An 18285-nucleotide genomic window follows, 5' to 3' on the forward strand; every position below is an offset into this window, starting at 1 on the left:
TTTTGTGACGGAAGCGAAGAAAACATCTTCCATGGACTGCTGGACGCTCGGGTGGGATGGGGGGGTGTTGCAGGGTAGGGTTGCTGTGATGCCAACTCACCTTTCGGCCCCCAGGGGTGTGGGGCGAAGGGGGCGGAGTTGCTGTGAGCCACAGGTTTGTTGTGAGTTTTGCAGTGCGAGAGGGACCTTTAGATTTGCAGGATTAGAAACGGGTCTGGGTCTGTGGAGGGGGGGGGCGGGAAGAGAGAAGGGGGCAGCCGACCCTGCTGGCGGGGGATTGGTTTTACCAGAGGGGTGGGGTGGGGGGCCCAAGAGGATTCCCCAGCCCCTACTGGAAGGGGAGGGGTCATTGTGGCCCAGCAGCCCTGCTCCGAAGGAAGGCATCTGCAGGTATAGCTTTCCGTGATAAATTGAGGAGGGGGTTGCCCGCTGCCTGTGGCGAGGGGAGGGGGAGCTGTGGCGTTTTCCCATCTCAGTTGCTGAATGTTGTACAGATGTTGCACCGATGGTCCAGGCCCAGATGGGCTGCCAGGGGTGGGTGGGAGTGGAGGAACAAGGATGCTGGGTTACAGCAATGCCTCCCCCTCCCCACCTGCTTGTCATGCAAAGGGAACCCCTCCCCCCGGTGGGTTGGGAGGGGGGGAGAGAAAATAAGACCATTGCTCATTTGCATATGCTGATAAATACATATATATATAGATAGATATAATGTGGCTCATTTCCAATGGCTGATTAAGCTGCTTGGCTCCGAGTTATTTTCTTTGTGGAAGGGGAAGGGAAAATGGGCAAGCCTGGGGCTCAGCTGGATGCCCTTGAGGGAACCCACAAGCAACATCAGAGGATAGCTGCATTCTCCGTCCGTGGCCAGCAACACCGGCTGGGGAATTCTGGGAGTTGAAGTCTACCCATTCCTGGTCTATACTCTGCACGGCATCCAATGAAATATGCAGCACAGGCAGTCCTCATCTTACGACCACCCTTGGGCCCCAATTTTCAGTGGCTAAGCGAGACAGCGGTGATGTGAGTTTTACCCCCTTTCTTGCCGTAGTTGTAGTTAATTTAGCCAAACGGCCGTTAAGTGAATCCGGCTTCCCCCTTTTGACTTGTCAGAAGGTCGCACCTGACTCCGGGAGACAGCGACCGTCATAAGTATGAGTCGGTGGCCAAGCATCTGAATTTTGATTACGCGACCATGGGGATGCTGCAACGGTCGTAAGTGTGAAAAACGGGCCCAAGTCATTTTTTTCCGGTGCTGTTGGAACTTCAAACGGTCGCTAAATGAACTGTTGTAACTCGAGGACTGGTGTGTAGCTCTCAAAATCTTCTGCCTTTGAATCAAATGTGTTAAATCAGAAAAGATGCTTCCAGGCTCCTGATTTTTGCCTTGTGGCAAAATACAGGTAGTCCTCGACTTACAACAGTTCATTTAGTGACCGTTCAAAGTTACAACAGACTTAGGAATCGCTTTTTCAGCCTTATGACCGTTGCAACATCCCCATGGTCATGTGATCAAAATTCAGGCGCTTGGCACCTGACTCGCATTTATGACGATCGCACTGTCCCTGGGATCCGGTGCTCCTCTCTTGCGACCTCATTGCAAGCAAAGTCAGTGGGGAATCCAGATTCACTTAACGACCGTGTCACTAACTTATCAACCGCTGTGTTTCAATTAACAATTGTAGCCCAAACCGTCGTAAAATGAGGCAAAATTCACTTAACAAAAGTTTGAACTCGATTGTGGTTGTAAGTCAAAGACTAGTTGTAGATATAATAACAATACATAATATAAACCTTCCCCCAGTCTGCATCTTATTAAGAACTCACAAAATAAAATATTTTTATTTTAATCTCTTTTCTAAAGAAAGCAGAGAGAGAAAATAGGGCATTATCAGATCTGCATCTCCAACCCAATTTATTTATTTTTAATAAAAAAATAAAATTTACAATTTGGGAATGCCACCTTTCCTGGCACTGCATACCAAATATGACAAATGAATGAATACAGGTGGTCCTCAACATACGACTGCAATTGAGCCCAAAATTTATGTTGTTAAGTGAAACACTTGTTAAGGGAGTTTTGCCCCATTTTACGACTTTTCTGGCCACCGTTAAGAAAACCACTGCGGCTGTTCATTTAGTAACATGGTCATTAAGTGAATTGGGCTCCTTCATTTGACTTTGTTTGTCAGAAGGTCATAAAAGGGGATCATGTGACCCCAGGACACTGACCGTCATAAATATGAGTCAGTTGGCAAGCGTCTGAATTTGGATCACACGACCATTGGATATACTACGAAGGTGGTGTGAAAAATAGTCCCAAGTCCTTTTTCTCACGGTCACTAAATGAACTATTGTTAAGTCGAGGGCTGTCCTTTCACAGGGCGATAAAATCACCTCTGCAGAACCTCAGATGAACTCCAGGAGGCACTACTGAATAGACATCTCCCAAACGTAACTCTGCCCTGCCCCCCGGTGGCTGTTGCAATCGTTGCAACCCAGATCTGATTGCTTTTAGGTAGTCCTCAAATGTAGGACTGCTCATTTGGCAAGTTCGAAATGGCCACTGCACTGAGGAGGGGGGGAAGGGGGTTATAACTTGACCTCGGTCGAGTCCATTTCTTTCAGGGCCGTTGTAACTTTGACCCATCGCTAAACAAGGTTGTAACGTCGAGGGCCACTTGTGCCAGAATGCTGAAGACGAATGCATAATATTTGTATTTCCCCCCCCACCTGTGTACCTGAAGAGGTGGGAGGTCCCATGACGCAGCTTCAAATTTAAGGAAATTTGCCCACCCCCTCCCCTAAATTCACGCTGCTGCCCCCCCACCCCCAAAACAGAAGCAGAATGAAGCGAGGGTTCTTAAGGTATTTTATTGGTGTTTCTGTGCAGGTAAATACACCTGGCCCCCAGGTGGTGCGTCTCCAACGCCTTCCCCGGTGTGTGGGGTGCCCAGAAGCCCCCCTCCTTGTAATTGTTGTAGTTTGATCTTAGCCCCCCACCCACTGCCCCAAAAACACAATCCCCCCCTCTGGCTTCCTTGGCCGGTAATAGAAGAGGAGGGGGCTGCAGATGATCCCTCGCCTCCCCCCCCACCGTCCTGACCCCTACCCTGGCAAAGGGGTCTCCAAACCCCCCCAGAGGTTAGCACCATGGAACGACAGGATTGTAACGACCTTGCAAGGGGGCCCTGGCAATAGGTGGGGGGGGTTCTTCCTTGGGAATGGGTAGGGGGGGCCAAATTGGAAAAGAGCCAATCCTTAGTCCCCATTAGAATCACGACAAGGGGCGTGTCCAACAGGCTTTGGAGGGGGCAGTGGAGAAAAGGGGGTGCAGGGTGGGGACCCCACCGTGTCTCCCCATATTCCCCCCCCCCACATGCCCCCCATTGGCACTGCCTCCTCTTGCACTCAAGTCATCCCTCCCCAATACCAGCCTGGGTACCCTACAAATGGGGTACTCAGTGAGTGGGGTTCAGTGGGGGGGGGCACAGCCACGAAAGGAACCTGGAAGATCCCCCGAAGGCGATGAAGACCTGATTGGCAGGCAGGGGGTGGGGTTAAGTGCACTTGGTGCTACTGGTGCAGAAACGGGGGTGTGCAGGGAGGCGGGGGGGGGACGGACACACGCTGCCAGGGGTCCCCCAAATATCTCGGGGTGGCATTTCTCTGCCCCTTGTTTTGTGCTCTACACATAAAGATAAAATGTTCTCATCGGCTTCCGGGAAGGTCTGAAGTGGTCAAAAAAGTCAAGATGGCCACCAAGCCATCTTTTTTTTAATGTGCTCCTCCCTGAATTAACAAGACTTTTTGATTCTGTGCTAAATTAAACCAGGATTCATTCCCGTAAACTGTTTTTTCTCCTTTGCATTTTCTGAATTCAGTAGAGGTAAGTCCTCGACTTACGACAGCTCATTGAATGACCAAAGTTAAAACCGCACTGAAAAAAAGTGACTCAGGACCATTTCTCGCACTTATGACCGTGGCAGCCCTTCTCCCTGATCGTGTGACCAAAATTTGGATGCTTGTCAAATTTATGACGGTCGCGATGTTCCCAGGGGTGGGGTTACGCAATACCCCTTTGCAACCTTCTGGCAAGCAGTGGGGGAAGCCAGATTCACTTAACAACTGGGTGACTGTCTTTAACAGTTGCAGCGATTCGTTTAACAATTGTGGCAAGAAAGAGCGTAAAATGGGGCACAACTCGCTTCGCAACGGTCTTGCTTAGTAACCGATATGTTGGCTTCCATTGTGGTTGTAAGTCAAGGACTACCTGCTCCTTGACTTATGACCAGTTAGGATAGACCTCCCCTGGGGGTAATGGACCCCCAGTTCTGAAGTTCCAAAGGCTGCCCCCTCCCTGGAAATGATCATGTGACCTCAAGTCAGCAATTAGAACACAATTATGGTCCTTTGCAGCTTCCCAGAGTGACCTGATAACATTTTATGTCGTTTTCGCCAAAGGGGGTGGGTGGGAAGGGAGGGGAATGGTCATAAGTCACATCTTTCAATGCTGTTGCAACATCACATGGTCACAAAACAAACGGTTGTAAGTTGAGAACTACCTGTCAGTAGGACTGAAAGGGCCCTTGGAGGTCTTCTAGTCCAACCTGCTGCTCAAGCCAGAAACCCGGCATATCTTCCATTCCAACAATTCAGTGTTAAGGCTCCAAATTTGCTCCCCCACTCCCAAATCGGCTCCCCTGTGACCTTCCCGCCGTTCTCCAATTGCACCCAGGTTAAGAATTGGGGGTCTCGAATTAGGTTTACAAACATCAAGCTGGCCGCGAGGGCGGCCCAGTGGAGAATGCTTGCACCCTCTGGTGGCGCTCTGGGATTTTGCACCCTGATGTGGGGGAGACTTGGCTGAGATGCACCCCTACCTGCCCAATGGTTGGAACCCAGAGCTTGGCAGCCCCCCCAGCCCAGAAAAAAGGGGCAGGGAAGGAAGCCCCTTATTTAACGCAGAAAAGAGAGCTAGCCAACCTCGGAGTGATTCAACCCTCCCACCGTCCAAGGAGGGTCAAATTAAATGGCTCAACTGTGAGATGGGAAACATGTCCTGACCCCTGCCAGCCCCCCCCCCCTTTCTGTGCCCCCCCACATCCCGCCCCACTCCATCCTGGTGGTACCCAGCTTTGTGCATTGGCTGAGCCAGAAGTGGGGAAGGCACAGTCTGTTAAGCGCTGGCTGGTGGGCCCCGGGGACCGAGACCCTCAAGTGGGGGGACCCTATTGTTCGGTGAGGGAGAGGCGCAGGATCCGTTCCAGTTCTTCCTGCTCTAGGCGTGAACGCCGTTCGGCCTCTTCCTGCTCTTTGGTGGAGAGCGCCATGGCCAGGCGTAGCTGCTCGGCATACGTGGGCAGTCCGGGGGTCCGGCCTGCTGCAGGGAGCAGCGGCTGGGGGGTGGAAGGCCGTGGGGATGGCATGTGCTGGGGTGACCTGGGGGGAGGAAACGGAAGACAGGTTAGCCGAGCATCTGGGGTGGTGATGCTTCCTAATGCTTCTCTGGACATCAACATTGCACTCCTTGTTGATTGAAGGGTCCTTGGTCCTTTCTTGCAGATGTTTCATGACCCAACTAGGGAACATCATCAGGGCTAGAAGGGAGTGGGGTGTGTGGAGAGGAGGAGGAGGAGGAGGAGGAGGAGGAGGAGGAAGGACTGTAGGGCCCTTGGTGCTCTCTGAGCTTGGTGCATTCCTTGCAGATGTTTCATGACCCAACTAGATCCCCAAAAAAGCCACTTTTTAAAGTGCTGTTCTAACGGTCGCTAAACGGATGGTTGTAAGTCAAGGACTACCTGTAAGCGTGAAATTGACAAATATTCAGAACGAGGAAATGAAACTGACAGATTCCCGAAGGGGAAGTGACACTGGCAGAGAACCTCACCTGTTGACTCTGCGCCCTTCCTGGGACGCTGGCAGTGTACCTGGTTTGCTGTTGGTCAAAGCTTCCCAAATAGTCACCTGCGGGGAGGAGAGATAGGTAATTTGACTCCCTCCAACGGTGATTTGAACATTTAAGAGACCTGGCTCAGATGTGAAACCAGCCTATGGTTTATTGCCCCTTCTTAAAAAGCTCCAGACATGAAGTACCCACAACGTCAGGTTTCCGAAAGATGCCCTAATTGATTCATGAGCCTTGAGCCAAGTTTCAAAAGAAAACCAGTCATTTATTACACGCACTATTTCGGCAATAGCCTCTTGCAGTCCGACCTAAGCCTCATTTGAATTATGGATGAACTGTTCCTTCCCTCCCCTCAGTCTGTATCATAAATCACATTCTCCAATGAGGTGCATGCCTCCCCAGCCTGCTGTAGTAATGTGAGATCCGTCTCTAGCCAAAAGTATGCATGGAATGCGCTTCCCCCCCATTTCCTCACCACGGCAACTTTATGAGTTGACACACAGTACATCTAGTGGCAAGCTGTTCCATAGGTTAAATGTCCTCACTGCTAGGAAGTTTCTCCTGAATTCCAGGCTCCTTGCTTAGTTTCCATCCATAGTTTCTTGTTTTGCCTTCAGGTGCTTTGGAAAGTAAGTTGGCCTCCTCTTCTTTGGGGCAACCCCTCAAATACTGAAATACTGCTATCATGACATCTCCCTATTCCTTCTTTTCTCTAGACCGGCCAAACCCAAATCCTGCAGCTCTTCTTCACATGTTTTGGTCTCCAGGCCTTTCAGCATCTTAGCTGCACCAACTTTTTTTGTAATGTGGTGACCAAAACTGGACACAGTATTCCAGGTGTGGCCTTACCAAGGCTTTATAAAGCGGTGCTAATACTTCACCTGTCTATGGAGATTCTCCGTCCTCCAGTTCATGGTTGTCCCAAAGGATTTTTCAAGAGGCAACTGGACTTTCTGGCTTTTCTTCAAAGACATTTTGCTTCTCCTCCAAGGAGCTTCTTCAGCTCTGACTGGATGGAGGCGAAGGGAAGGATTTATACTCCTTGCAGAGAGCTGGTCCTTTGCATCCTTTTAGAGGGTCCTTGAGGCTACCTGGAGGTTTATCTGTGTCCTCAGGGTCACCTGAGTGGTGCAGATGGTTCTTGTAGTTTGCAATTTTTTTCTGGAAATCCATTCCTACTCCCACATCATTCCAAGGGTCTTCATCCCAAATTGCATAGCTAAAAGTCTAGAATTCTTCATCCTCCAGGTCACGGTTGTCCCAAAGGGGCTTTTTTTTTTCCCAGGAGGCCAACGGACTTTCCTATTTTTCTTTTGAAGATGTTTCGCTTCCCATCCAAGAATCTTCTTCAGCTCTGGCTGGATGGTGGGGAATGGAAGGATTAATACTCCTTGCAAACAGCTGCAGGTCATTTGCATCCCTTTAGAGGGTCGTTGAGGCCACTTGGAGGTTTATCTGTGTCCTCAGGGTCACTGGAGTGGGGCAAATGGGTGTGAAGCCTTCTACAACAATCCTTTCAGCAGTTCCAAGAAGGCTCCACACTCATTTGCACTACTCCAAGTGGCCTCAACGACAGAGAAACCTCCAAGTGGCCTCAATGACTTTCTAAAAAGGATGCAAATGACCAGCTCTCTGCAAAGAGTATAAATCCTTCCATTCCCCACCATCCAGTCAGAGCTGAAGAAGCTCCTTGGAGGAGAAGCAAAATGTCTTTGAAGAAAAACCAGAAAGTCCAGTTGCCTCTTGAAAAAGCACCTTTGGGACAACCATGAACTGGAGGATGGAGAATCTCCATAGAAAGGTGAAGTATTATACTCCTTGCAGACATCTGGTCATTTGCATCCTTTGAGAGGGTCGTTGAGGCCACTTGGAGGTTTTTCTGTGTCCTCAGGGTCACCTGAGTGGGGCAAATGGGGGTGGAGCCTTCTGCAACAGTCCTTTCAGCAGTTCCAACAAGGCTCCACCCCCATTTGCCCTACTGAGGTGACCCTCAGGGCACAGAAAAACCTCCAAGTGGCCTCAACGACCCTCTAAAAAGGATGCAAATGACCAGCTGTCTGCAAGAAATATAAATCCTTCCATTCCCCACCATCCGGTCAGAGTTGAAGAAGCTTCTTGCATGAGAAGTGACACGTCTTCAAAAGAAAAAACAAGAAAGTCCATTTGCCTCTTGAATAAATTCACCTTTGGGACAACCATGACCTGGAGGACGGAGAATCTCTACAGAGTTTTAGCTATACAATTTGGGATGAAGGACCCTTGGAATGATGTGGGAGAAGGAATGGATTTCCAGAGGAGGGGAAAATTGCAGACTAGAAGAGCCATTTGCACTACTGAGGTGACCCTGAGGACTCAGGCAAACGTCCAAGTGGCCTCAACAACCTTCTAAAAGGATGCAAATGACCAGCTGTCTGCAAGAAGTGTAAATCCTTCCCATTCCCCACCATCCGGTCAGAGCTGAAGAAGCTTCTTGGAGGAGAAGCAAAACGTCTTCAAAGAAAAAAACAGTTGCCTCTTACAAAAAAAAAGAACCTTTGGGAATACTTCACCTGATTTTGATTCTATGCCTCTGCTTAGACAACCCAGGATCGTATTTGCTTTTTTGGCTGCTGCTACACACGGCTGGCTCATCTTTAAGTGACTGTCTACTAGGACTCCAAGGTCCATCTACCAGTGACTGTTTCGGAGCCAAGTTTCACCTTTTAGCTTCCCATGGATGCCCCGCTTCTGCCCCCTCCATCCCACGAGGTCAGCCCCCCCCACACCTGGTCATATTCGCTGCCCGCCTCTAGCAAGCTCTGCTGGATGGCGAACTGCAAAAGATCGTCCTCGTCTTCCCGCAACGGCTCCGGGTGCCTGCCGACCACACTGTAGCCTTGGGGGGCTTCGAAGAGGGAGGGGTCCATCTCAAAGCAGCGGCAGGAGCCTGCAAATAAAGGGAGGGGGGGTCCAACAACCATCAGAATAACAGAGTTGGAAGCAGGGGTGAAATACAACAAGCGGGAGCCTCACAGAGTTACAGAGAGCTCAGAAACAAACTATGGCACTTTACATAAAAAATAACACAAAAGCTACACAACTGTCTCACACATAGTGCAAAAGCAGCTGGACTTCACACAAAACGGCCCCCGCAACAACAAGCAGGAACCTCGCAAGAGTCCCAGCTCAAAAACAAACGATCACACTTTAACACAAAAATAAAACCAAAGCTACAAAACTGACTCGCACACAATCTCACACACAACCAGCTGTGACAATCAGTTGTGTTGCACTTTTTTTTTTAGCATTTTTTTTTACTATCGGGCAAATAAGTAGTAAAAAAATGATTTTAAAAAGTTTTTTAAAAAGGTTCCCAGATTGTGTGAGTCAGTTGTATGTAGCTTTTGTGTTATTTTTGTGTAAAGTGGGAGAGTTTGTTTATGAGTGCTCTGTGACTCTGAGGTTCCTGCTTGTTGTTGCAGGGGACATTTTGTGTGAAGTCCAGCTGCCTTTGCACTGTGTGTGAGTCAGTTGTGCAGCTTTTGTGTTATTTTTTGTGTAGTTTGTTTTTTTTAAGTTTTTAAAATTTTAATTAAACAAAAACACACACAAAAAAAGAATCATCCCTCATTACATCTTGTAGAAAGCGTGTCGTTTGGTTACAGGTAACTTTTGTGCATTTCTTCCACAGTCATTACTTATAGTTCATATTAGATTATACACTTTAAATCAAAAATCTTTGTATATCTTACTATCGATGTACCACAATTCTCATTTGGCTACAATTATTTGAACGTGCTTTTACCTCAAATCATTCATACTTAAAGACACAACCACATAATGGCATTCATTAGCTATTTCAAAAATCCTCCAATAACATTACACCTTTACAATACAATACAATACAATAGTAGTGTTGGAAGGGACCTTGGAGGCATTTTGGCATTTTTTATTTTTTATGGCCTTTATGACATATTCTAAGTGAAAGTCAATTAATAAAGTTTCTAAACCTTCCCCCCCCCTTTCCCCCCCCAACTCGCTGTTTAGAGTTTGTTTCGAAGTTGCTTTTTCCAAAACCAGAGCATATATATATATATTATAAACAATATCCATTGACATTTCCTTGTTGTTATTATAATTGGCTAAAAATCATTTACTATTTATATCCCACCTCCTCTCGTCAAACCCAAAAAACATTACACTTTTATGACAAGATCTAAATAAAAATTGGTTAATAAAATTTATAGGTCTTTTTCTCAGATCGCAATTTACAATTTATATCCAAATTTCTTTTACTAGTTTTCAAGTACATGTATATATCATTAAGCTGTATCCATTATCATTTCATTATTGTTATTATAGTTAATTATTTGTTGACGAATAAACATTTAATAACAATCTAAAACAATCTAAGAATTACTAAATTCCTACTTATTGATCACCAAAATTAACTAAATTTTTATTATCAACTTTCATTGTCAACCTGTATCTTTCCAGTAACAAAGCAGTCCTATCTCTCTTGCCAATTGTGGTGTCAGTCTTCTTTTTATCTCCTTTATAAGGTTTTTATAGACTTCTCTCCGCACTTTGTTGCTTGAAGGATCTCTCAGGTAATCTCGTTGCCCTCCATCTGCTATTAAAATTACCTGGCCTTTGGTTGTCAATCGTGCTTCTGAAAAATTTCTCTTCTTAAATCCATCATCATTTCTCTTTCTTCTTCTTCTGTATCTTGGAATCTGGGGTAGAGCTCCAGTTCGTCGAATTCCCTTTTCCATATTCCCTTCGTTCCACTTTCACCCACATTTGCTCCATTAATAAATTCATCTGTTGTCTTGTCTTTATCTTCTATGTCTTCATTCTCCCCTTTAATTTTTGGGGCTCCAACCCCTTTTGATGTGAGGAATACTAGTTTTTCCAACGTCTTCTCAATTCTCTCACATCCTTCCAGTAGATTTTGAATTCCAGCGTGTAGTTTGTTTTTGAGCTCTCGGTGACTCTGTGAAGTTCCTGCTTGTTGCAGGGGCCATTTTGTGTGAAGTCCAGCTGCTTTTGCATTGTGTGTAAGTCAGTTGTGTAGCTTTTGTGTTATTTTTATGTAAAGTGTGATAGTTTGTTTCTGAACTCTCTGTAAGTCTGTGAGGCTCCTGCTTGTTGCACCAAGCCACGGCCGTCCGGTCACATGACCACCAAGCCACGCCCACAGAACCGGTAGGGGCAATTTTTGAATTTCACCACTGCTTGGAAGGGACCCTCGAGGTCATCTAGCCCAACCCCCTGCCCAAGCAGGAGACCCTACACCATTTCTGACAGATGGCAGTACAGTCTCTTCTTAAAAGCTTCCAGGGATGAAGCTCCCACAACTTCTGAAGGCAACTTCTGTTCCATGGGTTGATTGTTCTCACTGTAAGAAAATTTCTCCTTAGTTCTAGGAAACTATTGGATTTGATCAGGGATGGAAGGCCACTAGGAGAGCTTTTCTTTTTAATTAAAATCTGTCTTACATCGCTACCAATTCCCAGGGGCGTTATCGCCCTATTCGCCAAATTCTCAAAGCCTCAAAATAAATCAAGATTTATTTTCCAATTTTTTTAAAATGGAAAATAGATGTCAGAAAGATTAAAATCTTTTTGACGTGATCTCAGTGCGTGGCCAGCCTGCTAAGGGGTGCATTTTGAGCAAGATGGCTGAGCCTTTCCTGCATCATTTAAAAAAATGAAAATAAAGAAATGTTCCGCAATCGTATTCAGCCAGTAGATGGCAGTATTAACAAGTTTGGATCTATGGTATATTCTCTGTGCTCTTTTGCTCCAAGTAGAATTTCCTGTTTCCTGTTACAGTGGAGTGACTGAGCAGTAAAGCACATGGTGACTGTTCTCTTTGTTTGCTCCATGTGGTGCTTTACATAAACAGAATTTCTAACAATAACCTTCTCCAAGGTGGCTCAGCTGCCTAGTAGGAGAGCCCAGAAATTGGGGGAGTGGGATAAAAAAATTATAGAGATGGTCTTCAATGGAGGTGCCACCCCATTTTTACACACACATGTAACCCATGTGAAAAACGACAGGTAATGTCCATTTAAAATTACAGTGGTGCTGAAAAAAGCAACTTAGGACCATTTTTCACACTTACAACCATTGCAGTATCCCTGTGGTCACGTGACAAAAATTCAGACACTTGGCAACTGGTTTCTATTTATGACGGTCGTAGTGTCCCTGGGTTATGTGATCCCCTTTTGCGACCTTCTGACAAGCAAAGTCAATGAAGAAGCCAGATTCACTCAACGACCATGTGATCCACTTACCAACTGCAGTGAATCACTTAACCACTGAGGCAAGACAGGTCATAAAATGGGGCAAAATTCACAATGAATGTTTCACTTAACGACATCAATTTTGGGCTCAACGGTCATCATAAGTTGAGGACTATCTGTTGCAAGTGGCTAAATGCATACAATCCAGAGTCACTTTGGACAGTGAGATGGGCAGCATATAAATTTAATCATCTTCTTTTAACGATCCCACAATCCCTTGCGGGGTGGAGTCTGGGCAGCTGAATGGAGCTGAGTCTTTTACTGGCCAGATGCCCTTCCCTGTTGCCAATGCGGAGTTTTGTTCAGCAGATATATTCTCATTTTAACCAGAGAGAGAAATATCTGCCTCTACCTAGGATTGAACTGACAGCCTCCTGATTGTGAAGCGAGAGCTCCACCTCTAGGCCACTGCACCATTCACCAGCATATAAATGTAATAAATAAAATGCTTGTGATGTCATCTTGACTTGCTTGACAGCTGTCCAACCCCCCGCCCCCCCTGGCTTTGCAGGGCATCTCCTGACCCACTTTGCCTCGTGTGCCCATTCCACCACCACCACCACTTACCAAGGGAGCTCGAGCTGCTGATGCTGGACCGGTCACTCCCGGGCGAGGGGGCATCACTGCTGGGGCTGCCTGTGCTGCGGAGGGAGACCACCGGCTCGTCACAGCCGTTCAGGTTGCCAAAGGTGATGCGGGCATTGAGGATGTGGAAGATGGGGATTTCTAGAGGCGAGGGAGAAGGAAGTGTGTGTTTGTGTGTGTGTGTCTCAGCAGGGCAGCCCTCCGCCTCCTTCAGCACAGGGGAGAGGGAGGGTCACTTTGGGAAGACCCTCTTCAGCTAAGACACACCTGGCCTCTTCCATTAGCCTCATGGCTGGGTGTCTTGTACTACAACTCCCATCTTCCACCATCGCTGTAAAGCAGAACAGCTCTCTTCTCTCCTCTCCTCTCCACCATACCGCTCTCTTTTTCTCTCTCTCTTTCTCTGTTTCTTTCTCTGTCTCTCTCTTTCTCTGTGTGTGTGTGTCTCTTTCTTTTTCTCTCTGTCTCTCTTTTTCTGTCTCTCTCTCTTTCTCTCTCTCTCTGTGTCTCTCTCTTTTTCTCTCTCTGTCTTCCTCTTTCTGACTCTCTCTCTTTCTCTGTCTCTCTTTTTCTCTCTCTGTCTCTCTCTTTCTCTCTCTGTCTCTCTCTTTCTCTCTCTCTCTCTGTCTCTCTCTCTTTCTTTCTCTCTCTCTCTCTCTTTGACTCTGTCTCTCTGTCTCTCTGTCTCTTTTTCTCTCTCTGCCTCTCTTTTCTCTCTCTCTCTGTCTCTCTCTTTCTCTCTCTCTCTGTCTCTCTCTTTCTCTGTCTCTCTTTCTCTCTCTCTCTCTCTCTCTCTCACACACACACACACACACACACACACACACACACTTGAGTTTGTACAGTGAATAGACCTGTAGCATCTGGTGCCGCATCTCCAGAAAAACTCCAAAGCTTTTAACCCACTGCATTCAATTTTAAAGGGGGTGGGGGGGGCGGAGGGGGTGGGGGGGCAGAGTTTCATCTCCCAGAATTCCCTGGGCAGCATGCTTTTAGAGGGATGGACCCGCAATTCCTAGAATTCCATAAGATAGTGTGGTTGAAGATGTGAGGACTTCAACTCCCAGAATTCCCTTACGAGAGGCTACGTGGCCCACAGCCCTGGGTTCTTTCTCAGCCTCATTGCTTTCAATGTGCCGAAGAGCAAATAGAATTGCTCTCTTACAATCCCTTTCTCTCCGGTCTCTCCGCCCTGGGAGAAATGCCAGCCGTTCTGTCGGCCATTCTTAACTTCTGCCTGACCCTTCCCTCTTCCCGCTGCGATATCGACATCTCACCAATCTTGACGGGGAAGCCGGGCGGCAGGCGAAGCATGATGAAATCCCGGAGTTTGGCAAAGAGGGCGTTGCTGACCGCCATGAGGTCAATGATGGGGGCCACCTGCTCGGCCAGGGAGAGCGGGTGGTCTTCGCACAGCCACAACTTGGCTTTGAACCTGGGGGAGGCAGGAAGGGGAGGCAGGGGGTGAGGAAGGGTCCCTCCAAAAACAACAACAACCCAGCCCCAATGCCCCCCCCCGCCCGCTCTGCTCTCACTTTTGCGTCTTGGTGGTGAGTTCAACGGGTCGCCCCATATCCCGGGTCCCCAGCTCAAAATTGGGGTTGAAGTATTCCTCGGGCGTGATGGCCGTGGGATTGGCGTGGCTCAGCGTCTGAGTGATGAGAGCCTGCAGAGGGTCAGAGAGACAATGGGGCATGATGGGGGGGTCCCACCACTGGAGAAGCACCTTCCGGGAGGGACCACCGAGGCCAGGTGGCCACTTTCCCCAGAATCGGCATTAGAGAGCTCCTAAGAGATCATCTAGTTCACTGCATCCGGGGTGTCACACTCTTTTTCTTTCTTTTTTCTTTTTCAAAAAGTTTGGCACCCTCCCCCCCCAAACAGCTGAAGGGTCTGCCAGTTACTCACCCCGTTGTTGGGCCCCACGTGTTGCTCGGCGATGCCCAGGAACGACTGCAGTGGGGTCTTGCCACCTGGAAGAGAGAAAAGCTGTAAAAAGGGAGGACTTTGAATTTGTGGGTGGCACATCTGGGGAACAACAGAGTGGTAAGGTGGCTCTCTGGCCTCACAATCAGGAGGCTGCGAGTTCAATCCTAGGTAAGGCGGATATTTCTCTCTCTGGGCACAATGAGAATAGATCTGCCGAAACAAAACTCCGCGTTGGTGACAAGAAAGGCATCCGGCCAGTAAAACACTCAGCTCAGTTGCCCAGACTCCATTGTGTAGTTTTCTTTTCTTTTTAATTAGCATTATTTCTAATTAGACCCGTGTCCAGACACCCCAGGGAACGGGGTGACCAGAGAGACTATGGAAAAGCAAAATAAATGACCCTCAATCCTTGACTTACAACAGTTCATTTAGTGACCATTTGAAGTTATGACAGCACTGAAAAAAAAGAGACTTGTTATGACTGTTCCCTCCTACGACCGTGGATCATGTGGTCACGGGATCAAAATTCAGTCGTTCAGCAACCGACTCATATTTATGACGATCGCAGCATCCTGGGGTCACATGATCCCCTTTTGCGACCTTCTGACCAGCAAAGTAAATGGGGGAAGCTGGATTCGCTTAACGATCGGGTTACTAATTTAACAATGGCACTGATTCGCTTAACAACTCAGGCAAGAAAGTTGTAGAATGGGCAAGAGTCTCGCTTAACCACATACATTTTGGGCTCAATTGCTGTCACAAGTCGAGGACTTTAAGACTTTTTAAAGTATTATTAATTATAGTACATTCATATTTATTACTAATTATATTTTAATATAATATATAATTATATATAACTTTACATAATTCATATATCTATATCTATATCTACATCTACAATCTATCTATATCTCTATCAATCATCTATCTATCTATGTCTGTCTTCTGTCTATATCTCTATCAATCATCTATCTATCTATGTCTGTCTTCTGTCTATATCTCTATCAATCATCTATCCTATCTCTATCTTATCTATCTATCATCTATCTATCATCTATCTATCATCTATCTATCATCCATCTATCTATCTATCTATCTATCTATCTATCTATCTATCTATCTATCTATCTATCATCTATCTCTCTATCTATCATCTATCTATCATCTATCTATCTATCTATCTATCTATCTATCTATCTATCTATCTATCTATCTATCTATCTAATTATAGTAATAATTAAATGATTAAACCGAAAAAATAGGAGGAATTATATCTATTTTAACGAGGTTTTAAAGTATTATTAATTATAGTAAATTCATATTTATTAATAACTACATAATTTTATATAATTTTATATATCTATATACTGTATATCTATCTATATCTATTCTCTCTCTCTCTCAATCATCTACTTATCTATCTTTCTATTTTTCTACCTACCTACCTACCTACCTACCTAATTGTAGTAATAATTAGATAATTAAACTGATGTTAAAAACAGGAGGAACGATCATGGCCCACTCCTAACTTGCAAACCGAAAGGGCAAAACAATTCAGCAAGTGAAACTCGAAGGCAAAGTGAGTCTCACCTTTAGTTTTCCCCTTGTGCTGCTCAGAGAGGTGTTCGGTCCGCGTCCGGGTGATGAGTTCTACATTGGAAGCCCCATACACCTGTTGACCAGGAGGGACACACAGTATATTTCCCCAGCATCCTCCCCCGAGGCCCCTCCCTTCCCATCAACTTCTCAAGCCTCTAGTCCTCACTGTCTCACCTTGGCTTCGTAGCCGTTCACCACCTCGGTCTTTTCACTCCTCCAGCCTAAAATACCCGTCTTGTTCCTGGCAGAGAGAGAGAGAGAGAGAGAGGGAGAGAAGGAATCAGTGGGAGAATTATAAGTGATCCTCAACTTACGGCCATTTGTTTAGTGACATTTCCAACTAGTACTGAAGAAAGTGATTTATGATCAGTTTCACACTTATGGCCATTGCGGCATACTCCCCCCGCATGGTCACGTGATCAAAAGTCAGAGGCTTGGCAACTGACTCATACTTATGACGGTCGGTGTCCCGGGGTCACGTGATCACAGCTTGTAATCTTCCCAGGCAGCGTCCAACAAACAAAACAGGGGAAGCCAGATTTGTTTAATGACCACATGATTCACTTAACAACTATGACAAAAAAAGTTTGTAAAACAGGGCAAATTATTTGCCTTGCTTAACAGTGGAAATTTGGGTTCAATTGTGGTGAATTGTGGAGGAGGGGGAGGATTGTGGAGGCCCTTGGCTGTCTCTGAGCTTGGTGGTTTTCTTGCAAATGTTTCATGACCCAACTAGACAACATCATCAATGCTAGAAGAAGGAAGGGTTTGCACAGAGGAGGAGGAAGAGGAGGAGGAAGAAGGAGAAGAAGAAGAAGACGAGGAGGAGGAAGAGGATGGAGGAGGAAGAAGAAGAAGAGGAGGAGGAGGAAGATTGTAGGGTCCTTGGTGCTCTCTGAGCTTAGTGGTTTTCTTGCAGACATTTCATGACCCAACTAGGCAACTTCCTCAATGCTAGAAGGGAGTAGGGGTTGTGGAGAGGAGGAGGAAGAAGAAGAAGGAGAAGAAGAAGAGGAGGAGGACTGTGGGGTCCTTGGTGCTCTCTGAGCTTGGTGATTTTTCTTGCAGACGTTTCATGACCCAACTAGGTAACGTCATCACTTCAATAACCAGGTTAGATGTCCCTCTGTGAACCTCAAGTTAGTCACCAAAGCCAGGTCTTCCAACACAACTTCAGTCCAGGAAAGTGAGGGGATGCCCCACGTGTATAAATTGCACCCCTGCCCTCTTGATCTTTTTTTAGATCCCCCACCACTACCACCAATGCCCTTGGCCCTTCGGTTGATGCCCCCATGCCCAGTTTTAAACCTTCTGGGACAAGCTGTGTCAGGCCTGCAGCCATCTTTTCTTTTGGACCTTTGGCCTGCCTCCTTTTCTATTCTTCTGCTCTGCATTTTCTATGGTGGGAAAATGGGAGGTGGGGATTGTACGGAGTTAGATGATAGGTAGCCATAACAACATTCTTTCTAGAAAGCCAAGGTCATCCTCTGTCTCTGCACCTCTGCACCTGACTGGAGTTGGATGGGTGGAAGCTGCCAGCATGGCAGTGGGAGATTGGACCATGGGATGGACGGGGGGTGGGGGGGATGACGACAAGATCTTGAACTTTCAGCTGGGTGGGGAAAACCGGGAAGCTTTCAGATTCAGGTTTCCCCAGATGTTCCAACGTGGCTCTCTTCATAAATTGGAACTTTGAGGAATCTTTTGCCTTGGACTCTGATTTAATTCTGGATGCTTTTGGGGTCCCTGGCAGCCGCACACCTTCCCCATACCTCTCAAAGGCGATATTGCGCATGTCCAGATGCGTGGCGACCACGGGGGCCATCAGGCGCCCCATCACCTGCTCCTCGGTGGGCTGCATGGCCGCCAGGATGGTCTCCTGGTCGTGGGCAGCGAGTGCCAGCGTTTCGGAGTACACCACCTGCCGATTGTGATCCACCTCCATGAACACCGCACTGGTATCTGAAGGAAGGAGGGG

General features: G+C 46.9%; 1 protein-coding gene across 1 annotated transcript in view; it reads right to left on the reverse strand.

Moving 5' to 3' along the window:
* Window positions 1–1983: 1983 nt before the first annotated feature.
* Window positions 1984–18285, reverse strand: part of ANKRD13B (ankyrin repeat domain 13B) — a 35808-nt gene continuing 19506 nt past the window's right edge. Inside the window, exons 6-15 of the mRNA XM_081945423.1 lie at window positions 18080–18269; window positions 16482–16548; window positions 16299–16380; window positions 14688–14752; window positions 14315–14445; window positions 14057–14214; window positions 12762–12920; window positions 8671–8831; window positions 5888–5964; window positions 1984–5439 (exon numbers count right to left, since the gene is read on the reverse strand). Of these exons, the coding sequence (XP_081801549.1) occupies window positions 5229–5439; window positions 5888–5964; window positions 8671–8831; window positions 12762–12920; window positions 14057–14214; window positions 14315–14445; window positions 14688–14752; window positions 16299–16380; window positions 16482–16548; window positions 18080–18269 (1301 nt within the window). The 3' untranslated portion in view covers window positions 1984–5228. The remainder of the gene's footprint in view (window positions 5440–5887; window positions 5965–8670; window positions 8832–12761; window positions 12921–14056; window positions 14215–14314; window positions 14446–14687; window positions 14753–16298; window positions 16381–16481; window positions 16549–18079; window positions 18270–18285) is intronic.

Source organism: Natrix helvetica (genome assembly GCF_964273705.1).
Source record: "Natrix helvetica genome assembly, chromosome: 2".
Classification (NCBI taxonomy): domain Eukaryota; kingdom Metazoa; phylum Chordata; class Lepidosauria; order Squamata; family Natricidae; genus Natrix; species Natrix helvetica.